Here is a 15,439-nt window from a genome sequence, read left to right on the forward strand (position 1 = left end):
GTTTTACCAAGTAAACTTGCAATTGAAAAAGTTAAAATCAAAATAAAAAAAACTTGGCGTGCTCTCGCCGCATTATAATATTCATATTGTTATGATTAGTAAATATTATAATTACAGATATGTAATTAATAATTACAGGAATATAATTTGCGAATCTTAATTTTAAATATTTACTAAAATAAAATTATGTGAATTATGGGATACGACGAGAGCACGCCAAGTTTTTTTTATTTTGATTTTAACTTTTTCAATTGCAAGTTTACTTGGTAAAACTTAGAATTAATTTCAAAATTAAATATTTATTAATAATAAATATATTATAATGCTATCTGAATTAAGTTTTTGTATGTAACTTTTCTTAATTTCTTTAGTTCCGGATTTACTTGGTAAAACTTGATGATCTCGAAACAAATCGATTAGTTTTTCGAGACACTTCTATTCAAAATTACCGATTAATGTAATCAATGTTATTGTAAAGATTAAATAATTTTATGACTTATTATTTATGTTTATGATAAAATTCGCAATATATTAGTGCTATTTCATATATTGTACAAATATTTATTTAAATTTGGATAATAATGTATTTTTATATATCATTATATATCATTATATTTCATATTTTAAATTACAAATCTCTATGAATTGCTTCAATGTACTTGGCTAGTTAATTATTGATTTCATATTTAGTTTTGTTTTTCTTTTAGGACAACTATTTTTTTAGAGAAAATTTCTGTAAACTATTTTTATGGATAATTTTATTAAATATATTAAATATAAATTTATTGCATATGGTAGAATATTTTTTATGTACTTGGCGTACTTTTTTTACCTTTGTAAGGTTTCTTTAGAGGTAATAATTTTACTACATAGTAAAAAAGTATTATACTTAATAAAGTATTATACTTAATAGTGAAAATATATTTATTACAAAATTTTTTGACAATGTACAGGTTAATTAAAATGAATTCGATTGAAAATTATGAACAATATGATATTTATGAAAATTATGATCAATATGATATATATGAGGAATTAATACAACGTCGCGAACGTATACTATAACGTTATATTAAAGATGCACGAAATTTCTTCGAATGGTGGTTTGCAGAGGAATTTATTAAGAGATACATATTTTGAAAAAAATCTGTAATGTATTATATTCTCCCTCGAATTGAAAGGTCTCTTCGTAAATCATCAAGAAGAGGTCTTCCAACATCACCGATTGAACAGCTTCTTTTATTGCCTTTGATTTATGCTACAGCATCCTTCCAAGGTAGCTAAACTGATTTTTGAAAAAAAAACAAGATATTTCTGTATTGAAAAATTTAAATGCTGTTTATACAGGATAGACCATTTTAATCAATACAGGCGAATATCTCAGAAACACTGCATTAAATCGAAAAATGTTTCAGACAAAAGTTGTATGGCTTGAAGGAGGACATAAGATGGTGCTACTAATTTGACTTTGAAGAGTTACCTGAAGGTCACGTGAAGATCACATCCAACTTTTTAAATGGGACACCCTATATACTTTTACATATTCTTGTAGCTTGTCTCAAGAGCTTTTCAAAACACCATAAGGTATTTTTCATTAAGTATTTTTCGAATTATGAGACTTGAAATAATTTTTTAATTTTACATAAACCGTAAAATATTCATTTTTCGATTATCTTACCTTAATACATTTATGCACAAAATAATAAAAGGAATCGATTGGTGTAAAGAAAACACATAATTGTTTCGGAGAAAAAATATGTAATTTGCTATTAATTATTACGAGAATTAGAAGGTGCACTACTTGGTGATAATGGATAGCTCAGCTTTCCATATCTTTGTACCTCCATATTGAATCCTCGGACAGAAATGCTCCAGAAACACGATATAATCACGCTCATGCACAGAAAAAAAGAACATTCTTGTTTTGAAAATATATTTAGTTTTATCATGAAAATCTTGAAATGAGATTATATTGCGTTAATTAAAGAAAAATATAATTCTTGAATAATTGTTTACTTGAATAAAGCCATTTTATATAGTTTAATCGAGAAAAATATATTCTTATGATTTAAGATTTAATTTTCTTGAATGGAAAAGAAATAATGTTAGATGATAATAAATAACATTTTTAAATCAAAGATTACAATTTTCTTAAAGTACAATCAAATAATTACATATTCTTGAGGTGACTATTACAATATTAAAATAAGACTATAATATTGCTGAAATTTAAAATTATTAAATTCTTCTAAGAAGAATATAAATTGTTGTGTATGAAACAATGAACTCGTGAGTTGAAGTATATAAGTTTTGATTTGACACATATTTTTTTTGGTGTGTTGAAGCTCGCAATGTTGTAGAGCGCATGTTTGGAATTTGGAAAAGAAGATTTCCATATTTAAATCAAGGAATGGGAAACAAATTGGAACCAGTTTGCAACATAATAGTTGCTTGCGCGGTTTTACATAATATCGCTCTCATAATTAAAGACGCTTTAATAATTGATAATAATATTCCTCTTGATTTGCCCATATCAATAGATCCAATACCACGTCCTGGAGAAGATATGGCTCAATTAAGCATTAATTGAGACATATTTTATTTAATTTAACATATTATATATATATATATATATATATATATATATATGTAATCAATAATAAAATATTATTATAAAAATATTTAAAATTCATTAATATAAAATCTCTAATATTTATTGATATTAAATAATTTAATTGTAGTACCTTCATTTTCAGGCTCTTTAATCAAAATTGGCAGAGTATCGTTTATGTATTATCGGATAAAGTAATTGATTCATTAACGGTAATAAAATAATGATTAATAAACATAAATTATTAATAAATAATAATCTATATAATAATAAATAAATAATAAATATAACAATAAGAAAAATGATAATATATAATGATAATAATAATAATACTAATAATAATTATAATAATCATAAAGATAACTAATAATAATATATAATAATCATATAATCTCTTATCGAAACTCCAATCTGAGTCTCTCATCTGATAAGTTCTTGAGTCGAGATTCGAGAAACGACGAGATTCGAAATACGGGCCTAAATGACATATTCATTCGCATTTTATTTACATATTTATCTGATAATGTAAAAATGATTATGAAATTATTCAAAAGTCAGTAAAATTTTATGATTGAAAGTATTGATTTGAAATAAGGATTGTTTCCGTTTAAAACGAATCTATTTCAAAATCCAGATAGGAATATCAATATAAATAATACATAAGGAAAAATATTTTATATTTCTTTATCAATTTTCAATCATATCAAATCTTCTAACGCTTCATCAATTCGCTACATCAATAAATAGGAGAGAAATAGAGAAAGAGAGACTCGTATTAGGAGATAAATTATTTAGTAATTTATCGCTTCGAATTATTTCTAATAAAATCAACGACATTAGTTGCTACAGTGTTAATGAAGTATGTTTTATTGCTTTTTTGTCTGTAAACTGTAATCACTCTTGGAAATGCATTTATTAAAAATAAAGAAAATAGAATATGAGAATAAAGAATATTAAGAATAAGGAATATAAAGAATAAAAAATAAAGAGTATAAAGAATAAGAAATATAAAGAATAAGGAATAATTAAGAATAAATAATCAAGAATTAAGAATATAGAGAATAAAGATATAAAGAATAAAAATAGAAAAAATAAAGAATATGAAGAATAAGAAATATAAAGAATAAAGAATAAGAAATAAAGCCAATTAAATTGCTCGGAACAAGAAAGACTCAGGTTCGATTCTCATATATATATATATGTATGTGTATGTGTGTGTGTGTGTGTGTAACAAACTTTTAAATGACATGTTAAAGAGAGAATATACTTTTACGAAGAAAAATACTATTATTCACATTCATTAAATTCTTTAATATGTAATCCAACATTTTTTCTATCTCTTGCATGTTTCTTAATAATAATAATATGAAAATAATTAAGATAATCATTGTTTTGCATTTTTCCACGATCTATTAGTTTATTAATATTTATCTATTAAATTTTATGTGTTAATTATACGTGTAATCATAGCAGAATCTTGCGAATAACTTTTACTATTTCATCATTAGTAAGAGATTTGTATATTTGTACATTTCATCCCAAGCTTGTTCTTACTAAATCAGAATATATCCATTCTTTTCATCATACTAAGATGTTTAATAAATAAATATATCGGTTATGAAAATTCAAATTATAATTTTGTATTTCATATTATTATTTATTTTGATTAAAGAATGTCCCTTCCGCATCTTTAACGGAGTTATGCTTATTTGAATTTATCCGAAATTTTGACATAAAGTTACCCATGCGATAATTTTGTTGAGCAGTATGTATACAACGATATATGATGTATACCACATAGGAGCGTCTTACTGTTAGTTTTCTAAATCTAATTTTGCATTCGCATTTATATATCATTAATTTAATAAATCAATTAATTCGTGCCATTAAGAAAGAATTACATTGAAAACAAAACGATAATAAAACAAAGTATCAAATTCATCTCACAAAACATTTTGTGCAAAAGAATGTTTTGTTAATATATATACTCCTCGACAAAACGCATAATTTTTTTCACTTTTTCTTTAAAAAACATGTAATATCCTTAACTATTTTCTTCAATTTTTCCAATGCAATGCGGTACACTCAATTTATTATACTTATGTAGCATCCGCGTTAGTATTTTTTAAACGATTTTCGTTTGCATGTGATTGGGATGAATCTCACATGAACTGGATGAGTAGGACGAATAATTATATCCGCTTTGAACTGAATATTTTTCAAATACTCAACGGGTTCCAAATAAAAATTATGCACCAAAGGAGCTACTATAGCTTTCATCTCCAAGAGACCAAATCGTTGACCTACAATATCAAATTTATTGAAATTGATCGACATAAGGAGAAACAATAATTGCAACCAATTTACCTATGCAATTTCTTGGCCCTGCACTGAAAGGTAGATAAGAATAAGGATGACGATTCTCTATTTTCTCAGGCAAGAATCTATCCGGATCAAATACATCCGGATTTGGCCAAAAATTGGAATCTCTGTGAACTGCGTAGATATTAAGCACTAAGATCGATCCAGCGGGTACGACATATGATTCTGGAAAGCATGTTATAAAATTAATTTTAAAATTTACAAAAAAGGATATTTTGAGAAAAACGAAATGTTCATAATGTATTCTTAAAATATTAATACATTAATATCATTTTACATTCCATAATGTATTCTGTGCTACGTAACATATTCAAAGATATATATAGGAAAAAAGTGATCAATTACGTAATTTTACATCATCTCCAGTGTATCGTGATAGTGTAGGCACGCTGGGATACAAACGTAATGCTTCCTTTAAACATCTATCTAAATATGATAAATTTTGCAGTGATCTCATGTTAAGTTTCCCTCCATTCTCTTGCATCACATCATCGACTTCAAGCTTCACACGCTCCTATGTTATCCATAATAATTTAAATATATTTCTTGATATTCTACCTTCTATTTACATAAATGTAAATAAATTCTTAAAAATTAAAATGTAAAAATAAAGTGATATACATATTTACTAATATTGAAAAAATATATTGTAACAAAATAGAACTTGACATTTAAAAATTGTAATTTAAATAATGTATCGCAATATATTTAGAAATAGATACCTGAATATCTTTATGTTCAGCTAATAGTAATAAAGTAAACATTATACCCGTCGCTATGGTATCATGACCCTGTAATTATCATCATATCATCATATATTATAAGTTATATGTTATATATTATATGTTATATATTATATGCTTAGATAACGTATACAAAAAAAGATTAATAAAAAAAGATTACAGATACGTACTGCCAACATAAAAGTATCAACTTCCTCTTTGATGTCCGAATCAGTTAAAGAATATTCTTGAGATGCCGCTAATAAAAGGTCCAACATAGCTAACCGCTTTTTTTTAACTAAAAAAAAGCATATTAGGGACGAACTCATTTTTGCGCGATGCGATTTAATTTTTAAACACGTTTTTAAACTTGTTTTTGATTAAAATTCAAACTCCATTACAAATAATGATTTAATTTTACAGCAAATATATGTTATACTTTTACGTGTAATTATGTTTACTATAAATACTATAAGTATAACGTATAATATTAAATTGCGCAATCAAATTTAAATTAGGAACTCTAATCGTACATACTTCCAAACACCTCATCATTTGTCGCCGCTTCTTTATCACTTTCAAGGTTTTTAAATATTGACCATTGGTACGTTCGTGATAAAGTTTTCTTTCCGCAATAATCTACGTACACAGTACAAAATTTTACAGTGATTCTTTTATATTAATAGTAATGTAATTTTAAATGTAAATATTTGAAGAATTTAAATTATGGTTCTTTATATTACTTACTTTTTTCGTAAATCCATGCAATATTTTTAGGATTTTCTTTTGCTTTCTTCCTTGTGATGACAATGAGAATATCATATCGTTGTGAAACCAAGGCCTGAATGCTCTAAACAGTAATTCAATAAAGCTATATAATTACAATAACAATATAATTTTATAAAAGCCTTATTTATAAAATGTTATTTAAATCCATTCTAACATGTCAAAGTAATCTTTAAATAATCATGTACAAGAGATTAAAAATGTTAAATTATATTTGTTATGAAAAAGATAGGAACTTTCAAAACATTGTACTTTTGTTACAGTTATAATTTTTAGATTAAAAATAATTTCTCCTTAGATCTTATTATACATTTTATTTTTTTCTTAATTTTACAATATGTCCTAACATTTCCCATCTTTTAAAGATTTCAAAATATTGTTTATTTTATAATGAAATATTTAGCAATAAACAATACATTTTCATTGCAGTTTGCCCGTTTAAACAAATTGACATTCTTTATTAATTTTTTTCTTTATTAATTGTTTATCTTGTTATAATTAATGTATAACATATTTATGATAGAACTTTTAAGATATTATTAAAATAATTTTGATGTGTGTATATATATATATTCAAATAATCCTGAACTTTAGTATACAAAATAATCAAATTTTCTAAAATCAAATGCTTCTATTACAAATAATTTAAGTTAAAATAATTACTATCATACGTTAATGTCCTACAACAATTATTACGAGTTATTGTAACTATTTTTTCATGTAATTTTTAATTAATTTGTTATTTTATATTACATTTAAAGTCACAATAACAAAAATAAATGTAAAGTATTATGTGAATTATTTAACATTTTTAGTTTGTCAAGAAGTAACATACGACGAATGAGATATTTTAACTTAAAATTTAGAGTGGACATGTAAAAAAATGTAATTATAATTAAAATTTTATTTTTTACTGTGTATATCAAAATCATATCTTGAAAGGTGATAAATATATTATATAATTATGTATATTTACTGCACTCATATAAATTACCTATAAAATACCAATTCGATCATGTCGTGAACTGCATTTCGATATTGTTGCTGAAATTCGCCGAGAGTTCGTAAAGAGACACCCATGGCAGTTTCTACAAATATATTTATTATATAAGAAATAAATAACAGTCAAAAATTATTATAGCTGAATATTTAATACATAGCTTTAAGTATAAAAAACCGCACTGAGAAAAATCATTTGAATGTACACGATTGAAAACATTTTGATTAAACCAATCCAAGTAATTTCTAGTTATCATGATAAAACTCGATTTTTTATAACTAGAACGTTTAATAGATTTTACTATAAGATTTTACTATTTGGTTAGGTTAGTATTTTCTGATTGGATGTTTAAAATTTCTTGTTATATTAATTTCTTTGCTTGCCGTTAAACGGCGAGCCACTCTTAACTTAACTCGTATTCAATATTTGCCATAAAATATATATAAAGAATTGTATTAACATTAAATTCAAAGTATTTTTTTTTTTCTTTTACGTGCAGTAGTACCAGAAAGAGGACGCTAGCTCTCTGATTGTTTGTGTTTGAGCTGCATCCTCTTCTTGCATCACGTTTATCAGTTTAATTTCTAACAAACTGAATTTAAAATCATTTATTCAATAATCTGGATTGAATTTATCCAATAATCTTGTTAGAATTCAGAATATTAAAACAGACTTTTGAGACGGAAAAAATTTGAGACGAATTTGTGTTGGCGAGTTTAGTATTATTAACAAGAAAATTTGATAAATTTAACAGGAAGAAATTAATCAGATTCATCTCGTAATTCCTACAAGAATTCTGGTTCCTCCATTTTCCATCCAAATAGGAATCTCTCTCTTTTTTTTTTTTATTTTTTTCCCNATAATATTAATTAATAAAATTTTTGCAATATCAGACAAAACTAAGGACTCATGATATTTGAAATAATTTCTGTTAAAACCACGTTTTCGCTAATTAATCAATATTAAACACTGAAATTTTGCAAAAAGATGTTATAAAATTTTATTTTGTACAAATATTATAAAGATTACCTGATAGATTATAAGATGCGACGATCGAAACACAACTCAAATCATTAAAATGAAATCACAAATTGCGTTATAGAAATACATAATTCAATGCAATAAATTTACGCGAACTAATAAGATAAATGTGACGCTCATATTTATAACCGTTCTTCAATTCAAGATCGTAATAATAATCAGATATTATTCTTAATGGGTGGGGATCTCGTTTGCCAACTGCTTCATTTGCGCACAATATTTTGCCGACAACTTCTTTTGCCTATATTCCGATCTACAAGTATTATTGCACACACGAAGAAAATGAAAATACGCGAAATAAAATAATTCGTTGTTAACAATTACATATTTTTTCTTCAAAACAACTGTGTTTTTTTACATCATTTGATTCCTCTTATTATTTTGTACATGAAAATATTATTATAAAATGAATATTTTAGAGAAATGAATATTTTACAAGATATTTTATGATTTATATAAAATTAAGAAATGGTTTTATATCTCATAACTCGGAAAGTACTTAATAAAAACTTACTTAATTATAATGTTTTGGACAGCTCTTGAGATGAGCTACATGAATAGGTAATAGGAAAGAGTAGGTTGAGTTTAAGAAATTGAATATGACCTTTATGTGACCTTCAAATAACTCTTCAAAGTCAAACCAATGGCACCGTATTATGTCCCCCTCAAAGTTATACAACTTTTGTCTGAAACACTTTCTAGTAAAACTCTTCCTTATCATGACATTCGACTGTGTCCAGATTTTTTTAACCCAGTATATACATCGTATCAGAAACAAAATGTTCTATTTATAAAACTTTTTTTGTTCATAACTTTTAAATAAACAGCGCGCTTAAAACTTTTGAATATTACTCAAGATCATCACCTTCACAATTTGTCATGACTAAGGTTATCCGCGATGTCTCTCGAAAGCTATATAATAGCAAGTTTTGCATTTACATATATCATTCTAATCTAATCAGTCGACTACGTTGTATAATAATGACTGACATTGAAAGCAATGTGAGAATAAGATTCATAAAAAAATCCGTAAATAAGATTCTGTTCATAAAAAAATGTTCAAAAAAATTGTTATGCGAGAGACATAAATATTAAAGAAGTATATCTTTATGTCGCAAGTCTGCTTTTTTGTGCATAATACTAATCATTTGAATCCTTTTGAATATATTACAACTGAAAACATGTTACAAACGAATAAAGTTATATAATGTATATAAATGTATTTATTTTCAATCGACATAATTTTCTTACATACTTATATACGATGTATTGCCTACGATAAACAATTCCAGATAAGATTAGGCCATCAGAATCCGTTTATATCAAGACACAAAGTTGCTCTATGTAAAATTTTCATAGGGAATATCAAAGTGTATATTGTCTATCAAGGCGTATTGTTTTTATATTATTATATTAAATAACCGTAGGAACAATACTATTTTCTTATAATATAATTTTTTAGAAAAATTTCTATTATAAAACAAGTAAATATTTTTAAAATGTCGAAAATATGTTGTACACTTTGCTATAACTGTATAGTTACAGAAAATATAATTATATTAAAATTTTCACGGATTAATTATTATTTTTATGACATTATTTTCATAAAATATCTTACATAAATACTATTACATCAATTTCTCATAACATATCATTTCTATCGTCCGTTTTTTTTTTGGATTCATAGTTTGATCATATTTGATTATAATTTTTTATTATTATCTACGGCTCTCATCACCTTAAATTTATGTGTATCGCTCAATCATTTAATCTGTAACGATTTATTTATTGTCTTTCTTATATTGTACCAGTAAAAAAATCCACAAAAGGATCGAAACATATGGTCAAGTTAATTACACGTAACTCGATAATAAATACAATTTAACATTACACACCGTTTATTGCGTTCAGGCTCAAATTGGTCCTGTTTTATTATTAATTTTTCTATTATAAATTATTAGTTTGGAGCCTCTACTTTTATATTTTAATTATTTATATTATATAAAAATGAATACACGAATGTTCTGATTGGATTTTGTTTTTAATGTTATCTTTATTCAAATATGTTACAGACAGATAAATAATAATAAAGAAAATGGATTATAACTTTAGCGCGATAGAAATAACAAAATTTTAATTGTATGCGTGTGTGTGTGTAGAAGAGGAGGAGGAGAAGGAGGATTCCATTAAAAGTCAACAGCTTGTAAAATTCGATTCGATTTATTTTTTCGTTCCCTCATTTCTTCTCCCTCTATTACGTTTTAGATATAAAAAATTTGTTTGTCTAAAACGGTCAAAAGATGTCTATTTATCGCCAGTTTTTTACTAAGGTTTCGAATTTGTGTAAGATTTATCCGGCTATTGTTAGATTTGTCGGTTTGGATCGGCTAAATTCGCCATCAATTTCTTGTTCTCCTCTCTGATAAGCTTTAGATTGTTACTCTTTCTATTTAAAGGGAGATCTATATTGTTCTATCATAGATATATTTGTCTGTTTCCCATCCGATATTTTTTTATCTTCAGATAATTATTTGTTAAAGGGATCGGTTTTGATTCATTGTTATTACTTTTGCGTGTTTTCTTTGTAATGACTCATAAATATTAGATGACAAATATAGATTATTATTTAGGCCCGTATTTATAATCACGATTCTGCTGAGACATTCATCTAAAACTAATTTTGATATGTGTACGGTTTAATAAATGAATCTTAAGAATCAATGTGGCATTCATTTATAATCTCGATTCAATAGAAATACTCAGAGGAAGTTTGTCTTGATATGTAGCTTGAGCTGTGTTGAATGCATTTCAATAATCGCAGCTTGAGAAAAAATCACACATTTACATATTAATAATCTTTGAATTTCGTATCAGCTAAGATTTGAGTCGAAAAAAATTGCGTATCAATCAAGTTCGAAGATGACTTGAGGAAAATGTGACAGATTTAATAGAATAATTTACAGATTAATCATCAAATGATATATGTATAGAAGTATGTTTATGTTTTGCAATTTAATAATATTGTTACGCCCGCGGCGAGGACTTCGATAAATATCGAAGCCGCGCACGAAAAGATCGGCCGCTCGCGAGTCGCGCGAAATAAATAGACACTTTTAAAAGTAACTAAGAGCTTTAATACTCATCACAGGGCAACAGAAACAGTAACACAGAACGATTCAACACAAAATTAGCGGCTCGATGCAAATTCGCGTCCGCGCAGCCAGACAGCTGGAACCGAACTCAGCTGACAGTCGTTGTTTGTAAATAATCTTCTTGCCGACGGGATCCGGACAACGGCAGGGCCGTGACGACTCGGGCGCGCGCGTAACAATATATACGTCTACTTAATAACAAAAAGGTAATAAATAATAATATAAATAATAAGTAATATGTAATATAATTAATATAATATGAATAATATGAAATAATTAATTAATATATTATTAATATAAGTAATATGAATAATAATTTTACTTCATAATAAAAAAGTATTATACTTAATACTGAAAATATATTTATTACAAAATTTTTTGACAATGTACAGGTTAATTAAAATGAATTGGATTGAAAATTATGAACAATATAATATTTATGAAAATTATGATCAATATGATATATATGAGGAATTATGCGAACATTTACCAAAACGTTATATTAGAGATGCACGAAATTTTTTTGAATGGTGGTTTGAAGAGGAATTTGTGAAAAGATACAGATTTTGAAAAAAATCTGTAATGTATTATATTCTCCCTCGAATTGAAGAGTTTCCTCTAAATCATCAAGAAAAGGTCTTCCAACATCACTGAACAGCTTCTTTTATTGCCTTCGATCTATGTTACAGCATCCTTCCAAGTTAGCTAAACTGATTTTTGAAAAAAAAAACAAGATATTTCTGTATTAAAAAAATTTTAATGCTGTTTGTACAGGGTAGACCATTTTAATCAATACACGCGAATATCTCAGAAACACTGCATTGAATCGAAAAATGTTTCAGACATAAGTTGTATGGCTTGAAGGAGGACATAAGATGGTGCTATTAATTTGACCTTGAAGAATTACCTGAAGGTCACGTGAAGATCACATCCAACTTTTTAAATGGAGCACTTTATATACTTTTACATATTCTTTACATATTCTTAGCTTACATATTCGTAGCTTGCCTCAAGAGCTTTCCAAAACACCATAATAAGGTATTTTTCATTGAGTATTTTGCGAATTATGAGGCTTGAAATAATTATTTAATTTTACATAAACCATAAAATATTCATTTTTCGATTATCTTACTTTAATACATTTATGCGCAAAATAATGAGAAGAATCGATTGGTGTAAAGAAAACACATAATTGTTTCGGAGAAAAAATATGTAATTTGCTATTAATTATTACGAGAATTAGAAGGTGCACTACTTGGTGATAATGGATAGCTCAGCCTTCCATATCTTTGTACCTCCATATTGAATCCTCGGACAGAAATGCTCCAGAAACACGATATAATCACGGTCATGCACAGAAAAAAAGAACATTCTTGTTTTGAAAATATATTTAGTTTTATCATGAAAATCTTGAAATGAGATTATATTGCGTTAATTAAAGAAAAATATAATTCTTGAATAATTGTTTACTTGAATAAAGCCATTTTATATAGTTTAATCGAGAAAAATATATTCTTATGATTTAAGATTTAATTTTCTTGAATGGAAAAGAAATAATGTTAGATGATAATAAATAACATTTTTAAATCAAAGATTACAATTTTCTTAAAGTACAATCAAATAATTACATATTCTTGAGGTGACAATTACAATATTAAAATAAGACTATAATATTCTTGAAATTTAAAATTATTAAATTTTTTTAAGAAGAATATAAATTGTTGTGTATGAAACAATAAACGCGTTAGTTGAAGTATATAAGTTTTGATTTGACACTTATTTTTTTTGGATTTGTTGAAGCTCGCAATGCTGTAGAGTGCATGTTTGGAATTTGGGAAAGAATTTCCATGTTTAAATCGAGGAATGGGAAACAAATTGGAAACAGTATGCAACATAATAGTTGCTTCCGCGGTTTTACATAATATCGCTCTCATAATTAAAGACGCTTTAATAATTGATAATAATATTCCTCTTGATTTGCCAATATCAATAGATCCCATACCACGTCCTGAAGAAGATATGGCTCAATTAAGCATTAATTGAGACATATTTTATTTAATTTAATATATTATATATATATATATATATATATATATATAATCAATAATAAAATATTCTTATAAGAATATTTAAAATTTATTAATATAAAATCTCTAATATTTATTGATATTAAATAATTTAATTGTAGTACCTTCATTTTCAGGCTCTTTAATCAAAATTGGTAGAGTATCGTTTATATATTATCGGATAAAGTAATTGATTCATTAACGGTAATAAAATAATGATTAATAAACATAAATTATTAATAAATAATAATCTATAGAATAATAAATAAATAATAAATATAACAATAAGAAAAATAATAATATATAATGATAATAATAATAATATTAATAATAATTATAATAATCATAAAGATAAATAATAATAATATACAATAATCTTTTACGTTCGTCAGTTTGGTCAGTTTGGGTAAGATTGTCGGAATCATTAATAGATGGAATTTCCATAATTAAATGCGGGTTTATAATTTCTATTAAATGATCTATTTCTACATCCCCTATAGCTTCTCCAACACCCGTGGAAATTTTATATTGCTTTTCTTTAGCTAGTTTGCTTCGTAGGCATTGTTTTTGTTACATCCGGTGGACTTCACGATTCTTTTCTTTCATCGAAACGCTATCTTAAAAGTAATCAAAGATAGGCTCGAATTTGAAACGGAATCTAATTCGCGTAAATAAATAGTAAGTCTAAACACTGAGAGTGGCCAGTCGAGATAGCGCTAAGGAAAATCTAAACAAATTTTTGAATTATGAGACTCGGAAGTATATGAAATTCGAACCATTCGTATCCATGGTTATAACTTGGTTTATTTTAGAGATTTTAAACAAAGAGCCTGTGGTCCTCGAGAAATTGACCAGAGGTAAACATAAATTAATATTGCACGTGCGTTCGTTCGACAGGCCATTCTCAATCGTCAAGCGATAATTAGCTCCTCGCTCCCACTCTCTACTGGATGGAGCTAAATCTCGCGCAAAAGGGCTTAACCAATTAAAACCTTAAGACACTCCTCTCTTACTGAAAATCTAACTCCTTGGCCCTAAGGAGGGAGTAATAGAAATCATTTGATTCGATTTTCAAAGATTCCCACCATCCAGTAAGGAGGAGGAGCAACTACTTTAAAAAATGCAAGCGCAAGGCGCGAGCTCTCACTTGTTCTCTAGTTCATTAGTTCATTAGTTCTTTAGTTCATTAGTTCACTTGCTAGTTAGTTCACTAAGCGTTCACTAAGAAGTACTAACTAGCACTATAAGCAGTACAGTTGACAGCTCCAGTCAAGATTCAGCCATTCAATTTTAAAATTATATAGCCTCGGGGATCCTTTTCTTGTATTATGCAATTAAGTTATTAATTTGTTTTATACCACAGTGAAAATGATTTTGTTAACATTTAATTGTGCATCATGTGAAATTTCTGATGAGCATCTCCATTACTCGGCTCTTCATGTTATAAACCTCTGACTTCAGCCATTGCAATTTTATCAACGCACTTATTTTTATGATCCCAACGAGTTGTGAGTAAATTTGAATAATTTTTATTTTCTCCCTTTCCCATATCTTACTATCTCATAATTTAAAAGTCTATGTCTGACTAATAATTTTAAACAATTAATAATCATTAAATTTTTATTAATTACTATCAATCCTTGTCTTACCTCTTCTCCAGTCTTATTCCTAGTTCTTTC

General features: G+C 26.4%; 1 protein-coding gene across 2 annotated transcripts in view; it reads right to left on the reverse strand.

Annotated features, from left to right (window-relative positions):
* Window positions 1–3,966: 3,966 nt before the first annotated feature.
* Window positions 3,967–15,439, reverse strand: part of LOC105253094 (cytochrome P450 4C1-like) — a 30,336-nt gene continuing 18,863 nt past the window's right edge. Inside the window, exons 4-9 of one of the 2 annotated variants that reach the window (XM_025412097.1) lie at window positions 6,253–6,354; window positions 5,907–6,013; window positions 5,716–5,784; window positions 5,339–5,507; window positions 4,979–5,158; window positions 3,972–4,914 (exon numbers count right to left, since the gene is read on the reverse strand). In XM_025412097.1, coding sequence (XP_025267882.1) covers window positions 4,727–4,914; window positions 4,979–5,158; window positions 5,339–5,507; window positions 5,716–5,784; window positions 5,907–6,013; window positions 6,253–6,354 — 815 coding nt within the window. In that variant the 3' untranslated portion in view covers window positions 3,972–4,726. Of the gene's footprint in view, window positions 4,915–4,978; window positions 5,159–5,338; window positions 5,508–5,715; window positions 5,785–5,906; window positions 6,014–6,252; window positions 6,355–15,439 lie in introns of both variants that reach the window. The other variant, XM_025412098.1, reaches the window with a different exon arrangement.

This window comes from Camponotus floridanus, unplaced genomic scaffold, assembly GCF_003227725.1.
Source record: "Camponotus floridanus strain SB8 unplaced genomic scaffold, Cflo_v7.5 scaffold475, whole genome shotgun sequence".
Classification (NCBI taxonomy): Eukaryota; Metazoa; Arthropoda; class Insecta; order Hymenoptera; family Formicidae; genus Camponotus; species Camponotus floridanus.